The sequence below is a fragment of the Gossypium raimondii genome, chromosome 9, assembly GCF_025698545.1.
Source record: "Gossypium raimondii isolate GPD5lz chromosome 9, ASM2569854v1, whole genome shotgun sequence".
In the NCBI taxonomy this organism is placed as follows: domain Eukaryota; kingdom Viridiplantae; phylum Streptophyta; class Magnoliopsida; order Malvales; family Malvaceae; genus Gossypium; species Gossypium raimondii.
Genome location: NC_068573.1, coordinates 48,113,027 through 48,121,727, shown reverse-complemented (window position 1 = coordinate 48,121,727; position 8,701 = coordinate 48,113,027). Strand labels below are relative to the sequence as shown.

At 28.9% G+C, this 8,701-nt stretch overlaps 1 protein-coding gene across 1 annotated transcript; it reads right to left on the bottom strand.

Moving 5' to 3' along the window:
* Positions 1 to 433: 433 nt before the first annotated feature.
* LOC105797768 (uncharacterized protein At2g29880-like) lies at positions 434 to 1,514 on the bottom strand. Its single transcript, XM_052620411.1, has 2 exons — positions 1,148 to 1,514; positions 434 to 1,072 (listed from the first exon to the last, which is right to left on the bottom strand). Exons 1-2 carry the CDS (start codon positions 1,511 to 1,513, stop codon positions 776 to 778), a joined length of 663 nt encoding a protein of 220 aa, XP_052476371.1. The 5' UTR covers position 1,514; the 3' UTR covers positions 434 to 775.
* Positions 1,515 to 8,701: the final 7,187 nt, after the last annotated feature.

Below are 8,701 nucleotides of genomic sequence, written 5' to 3'. Positions count from 1 at the left end.
TAATATATAATACTATAAAATATAATCTAAAATAATTATTATTAAATATAATTTATTAAAATATATAATTTAATAAAATTCTTAATATTAAATATTCTTATATGAGTTTACTAAAATCATAATATATAATACTATAAAATATAATTTATAATCTACTTTATTATTTTTAAAGCGCAATACATATTTAATGTGCTAAAATATCATTAGTGAAACAAATAATTTAATTATTCTACAATAAAAAAATAGAAGTAATAAATAACTTGAGAATTATATTTTGCATAAACATAATATTCATATATTAACAAAAGGTTACATGAAATTCATGAAATTCTATGTCATAATCCATATGTTATACGCTTTTACAACATCAAAAGTTAGAACATTGTAATGACATACCATCCCAAATATTACAAATGCAAAAAAGTTACGAAAATATCATCAACAAAACCATGATTTTTAATGGTCAGCAAGAAATCTTCTGACCCATTCCAATCGCACATCAGAAGGTAAACTAAAGAAAACGAGCATTTGAGTTGGATGATCTGGAATTTTGCTCAATGCTCGATAGCGCTCATCCACAGTTAAACCTTCTATTTCACATAATGTTGGATATCAATTTGTAGCTTTTTCTTAGATGATCTGGAATTCTTTTGACTTTTGTTGAACTACTACATCGGAGGCAATACTCCTACTGATTTGTTCGCCAATGGCCCGCATGTTTTCCGCTAATAAAGTGGCAGCATCATGAAATGAAGAAGAAATATGATCACTTGCATCAAAATTCTTTTTTTTTCTTCTTTGAAGATGTGGAACCCCATTGGTTTCTATTTGGTTGCAGTTCCGTAGCAGAAACATCCATGTCATCCAAAGAGACATCAGCTTCGCAGTCATAGAATTCGTTTCTTTCTTCATTAATATCTGTAGTAGGTACATCCTGAACATTTATTTCTTCAATAACATCAGCAGCTGTTAGAGCATCTCTCCCAGTCGCTCGATCTCTTGCGTAGATGGCAGTAAGTTGGTCGTAGTAAGGGAAACTACGATGTCTGAATTGACCAGCTTCTTTATGACTCTATAAAAATGAGGAAATCATATTAGTTATAAGTTTGGTAAAAATAAGATAATAAAGACTTGAAATAATTCTTACATTTAAATAAGAGTTCCAAACCGCATCTTCAGCAACAACGATCTGCCTATGCTCATCCCAACCAAAACCGTTATTGCTTTGGCCATTAAGCATGTCATACACAATTGACCAATCCCTTTTTAGTAACCTAATCCTCGATTCCATATTAGGTCTAGCCTTCAACATTGCATTGGGTAAAGCCTTTTCTAACATTTTTTCCAACTCGTTTAAATAACCGGCTTTGAACCCCGTATCAGCATTAAATGTTCCAACATTGTGCAAGTCCACTATGCAGGAAACCAATGCTGCATCTTCTTCTGGAACCCATTTCCTTTTGGTTCCTCGAGAAGCTTGGGAATAAACATTTGATTCTGAAACACCTGACATAATTATATTAACAAAAAAAACAAATTAAAATTAAGTTTAATATCATGAATCAAAAGGTGAACGCTTTATAAAATTAAAATCAAGTTCAATATCATGAATCAAAAGCTCAACACTTTATAAAATTATAACACATGATGAATGAAAAGAAATTAAATTATAATTCAACAAGTTTAGTACAATACAAAAAACAATTCAAACACCACCAAAGTTTCACAAACTAGATACATAAAATAACATAAACAAATTAACTCAAACTCATTTTGTCTCTAAACCTAAGTAATTTCTAGATGCTTGCCATTCATCGAACATTTGGTTGGCTAGTTCCATCCTCCAAGTAGCCCATGCATCCGATGGATGAATATTTATGATATTCGGTTCATCGCCATCTACCACATTACTAGGTAATCATTCTCTCACCTCCGATTCAATAGGATCAATACTCATATAGGTTTGAATAAAATTATGGAGCAAACAACATGCAATAATGATTCTATTATGCACCCTTATAGGATAGAATGATGGACTCCTAAGTATTCCCCATCTAAGTTTTAATAACCCAAAGCATCTTTCAATAACATTACGTGCTAAGGTATATTTCATATTAAAAAATTCTTGCGGAGTACTTGGCTGATAACCCTGACGCCACTCAGTCAAATGATATCGTTGTCCTCTAAAAGGTGCAAGAAATCCCTCACAATTTGTGTATCCAGTATCAACTAGATAATAACAACCTATAAATTTTTTTTAAATGATTAATTCCCTAAAAAAAGTTTGATCTTAATGAATAATTCAAAGTCCTCTAACTATCCAGATTACCATGAGAAACTTTTAGTCCATGTCTCCTACTAATGGCATCTCGAAGAACCCGTCCATCAGCAACAGAACCTTCCCAACCAAGAAGAACATAAACAAATTTCATATCAGGTGTACAAACACCAAGCATATTTGTTGCTATGTCACCTTTTCGCGTTCGATATCTAGGTTTATCAACTGTTGGAACCCTAATCTTGATGTGGGTTCCATCAAGAGCACCTAAGCAATTCTATATCACATGTTATAAAAACTTGAGTTAGGATACTAAACTTAAATCTAAATCAACTAAATTATGTACAAGCTATATATAAAACTCAATCCAATACCTTAAACCATTTCCACCTCGTGTCTGAAGAATTAGCTGTAATTGACTCTGCCTTTTTAAATAACACATCTTGTAAGCGTACGACCGCATTTAAAACACTATGAAATGATCTGCTAACAATTTTCCCGGACCTATTAAAGTTATGCTTGATAACTCGATTTTTAAGGTGATGGGAAATGATATGTAAAAACATTGCCACTTGCTCATCAACAAGCATGTTCCTTGACGACTTCAATCCCCCTAACGTTTGTAACATCTCACATAGTTTAAAAAAGACAAATCTATTCAACCTAACTTGTTCAATACAGGTCTCTTCACTAGCATATATAAGCCTATTCACATAATCCCGTTTTGCATAAAAATCTAAAATATAGGACCTAATCATTAGTCTATAAGTATGTAGGCTATGGCTGGCATCCAATGTAAGTAAGAACCAACTCGTAGTTCTACAGATTTGCAACCATATTGTCAACGCAATACCAATTCTTTTACGCCTCACACTTTGTGCAATTAAAGACAGACGAGCCATTAATGTAAGATATTAAAGTGTTATATTGCTTGAGATCATAATAAAATGGTCACATTTCTCCAATCATAATTTCAATAACAGCAAAATAAAATTAAATAATTTAATTGCCAAAGAACTTACAGTGATTGTGTGAATAGAAGACGCTCAACTGTGGGTGGAGGAAGCAATCAAACAAGCCAAAGAATTCAAGTTGCAATAACACACTATCAAAGAAAAATGAACAATACAAATTTAGAATCTTTACGAAGCAAAAAATAGAAATTAAAATTATCTTTGCAACTTGAAATTTATTTCTTTATCAAATTAGTTGTCATGATATAAAAGCACTTTAGGCCTTGATAATACAATCACAGATGGCATGCCTAGTCTATTAACCAAAACCTTATGTAGAAATAGACTATCCTTGTGAGGTGAACAAATTTTGAAAATAGTCTGCATCAATTTGCATAAATTCATCTATATATTGAATTAAAATTAAATCTATATTTATACAATTGCATTCAGAATGAAACAATCCAATCTCAATCCAAAATAGCAAGCAACAAGGGAAAAAGAAGAGAACAGATTGAAGACCTAACATTCTCCCAACATGGTATGTATAAAAATACGGGCATAGTTTACCGTCAGACGGTAAAAAAAAGGCCAAAAATAGAGAGGAGCCGCATTCAATAACATCTTCCTCATTAATATGCATTTATATCTGAAGCTCACATCCAAGTCCAAATAACAAATTGAAGGATGTCCTATCCCCAAAACAAAAATTTTTATTTAGTTCCACCAATAAAGTCAGCATAACTTCAACTGTCAATCATAACTATATAGATTAAGCTGCTTGATCAACCAGTAATAAAGGATATGTTAGGAGATTTCTAATATCGTTCACTATCTTTCCTAGTTTTTCTTTGTTTGCCTGCCGAGGAAACAAAATCTATCACCATCATACCATATTATTAATTTTAGTTCCAAAAGCTCATAAGGCAATGTAGAGAAGAAAATTCAACAAATATCGTTCACTTCATCACTGAGAACATGTACCCTCCTTCCAAAGCAATAATCGTTATCCATTAAGCAGACACTATTGACATTTATCATAGAAACAAACAAACAAAAACAAAATCCACCAACTAATCCCAAACTTTTGAACTAAAGTAAAACAAAAACAATAACACCCACTTGCAATTTTCATGTCAAGAATGTAATAAAATATTTCAGAATTAAAATATGCACTTTTATGCCATTAAAAACAAAACATAATCAATTTATACAACACCAAAGTAATATATCCATTTTCTATGTTCATGCCAAGAATGAAAAAAAAATCATTGAAACCTCAAATGAACCATAAACAGAAAAGACCCATTTTTCATCTTCATCTAAAAACTGTAAAAAAATAAAAATAAAAATCCATAGAAACCTCAAAATGAACCAATCCTAAAAACAAAAACAGGAAGTACCCATTTTCAATCTTCATCTAAAAAATGTAATAAACAACAATTCGAACCTTAAATGAACTATCTCAACACACACCAAAAGAAAAGAAAAATGAACAAACCCTCATCTAAGAATGTAGTGAATCATTTGAACTGTAAAACTACTCATATCTAAACAAACAGATAGATAATATACAAAAAATTAAAAGCCATTTGATATTCATGTAAACAATGTCCTTAATAAACATCCACTCCAACCTTCAAATAACCCATTAAAAAACTACATATACCAATGCACGTATACAAGATACACATCAAAAACAAAATACACTCATTTGCCAACACAATCCCAGAGACGATACAAACCATTCAAAAATTAAAGTGCACCATTAGAATTCAAAAACACAAAAAATAAAACAAACCCATTCTCCAGATTCTTTTAAAAAGGAACATTCTAATTGATAGATCAAAATAAATAAATAACTCAAACCCGATGCTCTAATAAACATTCCAATAACAGAAACAACACCATTCAAAAAGATAAAAAGAACCAAAAATTGATCAATCAAAATTCTCAAAAGCCATATGCAAACATATCTTCCACATCTGCATTACAAAGATTAACCAAATAATCATAACAAAAAACATACCCAGAGACAAGGCGAAATCCAGCCTCGTACCTTTGCTGAAGACGACCTGTACGGGCCACCAAATAAGAAAACGATGGAAGAAGAAGCAGAAATTGATGGAAGAAGAAACATAAATTACCTTTGCAATATCGATGGAAGAATAAGCAAAAATTGATGAGGGCAGAAAAAGGAAACGAAAATAAGAAACGGGTAAGGAATCCCTAATCGGCGCTAAATGGGGGGAATGCCTATTACGGGATGTGGGCGTATTAGGGATGGGATAGATTCGGGACGTAATAGCATTACGAGCAACCAAACGCCCGTTTGGTGGTGGGCCCGCAGAATAAGGGGAATGCATTCATATTCCCCCCAACCAAACAACCCGCAAGTGTTTAGAATTTAGGACCAAATGGTAAACACATGTGTACCTATTGTTTGAACAACTAGATTTATTGCAATAAAAATAATAAACAATGTCTTTAGAATTTAGGAGAACTATTTTTTTCCCTTTCTAACTTGTTAGATCCAAACAACTTATGCAACATGTACATGCATGTTTATAATCTAATCGATGTGTTTTAAATATACACCACCGAGCTAATGGTTGGGCTCACCAAAGGATTTGATTGATACAAAACTGTTACTCAGAAAATTCAATTAAAGCGTTTTAAAATTTAGTGACCAGTTAAAATTTGGACCATGGTTTGAGGACTTTGGTGCAATTAATCCATAAGTGAAATTATTTTACATGGATTATGCTTTCGCTTTTATATTTGAGTTGGGCATTTTTGTTTTTTAAAGGGGAAGAAATTCACTATTTATTCTAAGATGATTTAAGAAAAGTAAAATCATCTTTTCAAAAAAGAAAGTAAAGTAAAATGATGTGAACAAAATTTGAGTTTGGATTTGTAGTTTAATAAATTTTGAGATTTAATCCTTATATTTTAAAAATAAGTTTGCTTACATTTTATTTGATAAAAATCAAGTCACATAATTAAAATAATTAGTATTTATCATCATGTCAAATATGTTAAGTTGAAACTTTTAAAAAGAAGATACCAATTATGTTAATAATTTGAAAGAGAGAGAGAGAGAAATATTTAAAGTATAGTGAATAAGAGTGAGTTTGGATGGACGATGCGTTTACCTATGATTAGTGTAAAAATAGCAGTGGCGGTGAGATTAGATACTGTAGTGATACTGTAGCGTGAGACAAAAAGTAAGCTAAACGCACCGCACCGCACCCAATCACCCATTCAAACCCACCTTAAATCTTCCACTTGACAAAGTACATAGAAAAATAGCATATTTTAACACCATAAAATTTATACTTGTATAAATATTTTGATTGAATTTGGTGTCACTTAGTAATCGAATATCAATTGAATTAATGAATAATAAAAATATATAATTATAATATGATTATCTATTTTAATTATTTAAATAAAAGAATAAATATAAATTAATAAAATAATCATAAGTGAGATAATATCATCTAAAAATTGAAAATTCCTCATTTGACTTGGTCTTTCAAATCATGGGTTTGTCATTTAATTCCTTCCTTTCCCCCATTAGGCTTATAGCAGCCTCGTTTTTTATTTTCTACTCGTCACTTTTTCTACCACCCATTTGTTCAATTCCCTTTTGCTATAATAATTTAATCTTAAAATCAAAATTGGTTTTAATTATTATTTTCAAAACATTGTCTTAATCCAAATATCCAATCAAGCTCTATATATATGCTTCCTCGGTGGCTTCTTTTTATGATATATTATTTAAAATATTTAAAATAAATTCGTAACATGATAAATAAGTAGAAGTTTAATTGCTTTTCTGAAAAGTTTGATAATATTTTGATGCATTTTAAAAATTTAAGTACTCAAAGTGTAAAAAAAAAGTAGAGGCTTAATTATTTTTTTGAAAATAAGTACCCAAGTGAGTGAAAAATACAGAGTCTGAATTAATATTTTAATAAAAATTTTAAGGGCTTTTACACTCTTAAACTAACAATAAACTAATTTTCTTAACTACTACTTTCGGTAAATGGAAAATTCAATGTTATCTATCTTGTAAAATTAGCGTTAAATTAGATTTTGATAAATGATGTGTATGATAGAATGAAAAATTAAGTATTAAATTTAAACTATAAAACTGTTTGATATATTAGTAAAATTAATCTTATCAATATGATATTATTTATTTAATTTGAATAGTTTTAGATAAAATTTAAAGATAATAATTTGAATATTTGAATATTTTAATGAAATAGAAAAAATATTTAAAAAGTAACTATCTATTTATTTATCTTATTAAATAATTTTTTAAAATATATCAAATAAAAAGTTAATTTAATTATAAATATAATTAAAAATCAAATTTTGTTTTCAATAAAATGAGAAATTTTAATGATTTATCGGAAGACACCAAAATGAAAATTAAAAAAAGTTAATGATGGAAGGTTCATGAACATAAAAATCCTCAAAGAGAAACTAAATTGCTAAATATGCTGTCCCTCTTCTTTTCTGTGGAAATGTTAAATCACTTTTTGATATTTGGCAATCAAATCACATTTTTGTTCAAAGCATCTCCCCGTTTCCCATAATTATCATTAACTTCAAAGAAATTGGTATTTTTTTATTTTTATATTTTATTATTTGAATCATTCAATCAATAGCTTATGAAAATTTACTCTCTTTTCTTTTAAAAGTAATTGACAAAGTTTAAATTCACAAATTTTAATAATTATAATTATTGAATTGAGATTTTAAATAAAAATATAAAGATTCAATTTTAACTTTAAAAATTAAAATATAAAGATTAATAACATATTTTAATATTAAAAAATAATTGATATTATTTAGAGCCACACTAATTTTTCAATTTTTAGTGTCTATACTCAAACTTATATTGTGTAGATAATATATAAGCTTTGTTCATATTTATTTTTACTTTAAATCGTATGCTGTTCTTATTCGAAAATTTTCAAACAAAAAAGAAAAAGTTTAAAATCAATGTTTGTAAATATTAAATATGAATATATAAATATATAAATATATATATATATATTAAAATATCAAAATTATATAAATACATAAATTACAAATTTCTTTCTTAAAATAGATATGGCACTCACTTTATGGGGAATTGTTGACTTTAATTCGTTACACGAAATTTGGTCTCTAAAAGAAAAAGGCTGGAATAAAACTACCCGCTTTCAAATTTTTGTTGGTATTATTTCAATTTTTTAAATTAAATAGGGTAAAATTAAGGGAAAATTTCGATTTCAGATTATTTTTCTAAAATTATAGATTGATTTTGTAGCAAGTGAGTGTCACGTGGGTAAAAATACGTCTAGCTTAACACGCTTTTAATGAAAGATTATAGTTAAAATCTAATTAAATTGGAATTATATATACATAATGCTATTACCTTCCATGTGATGATGTGAATGGTACATGTTCT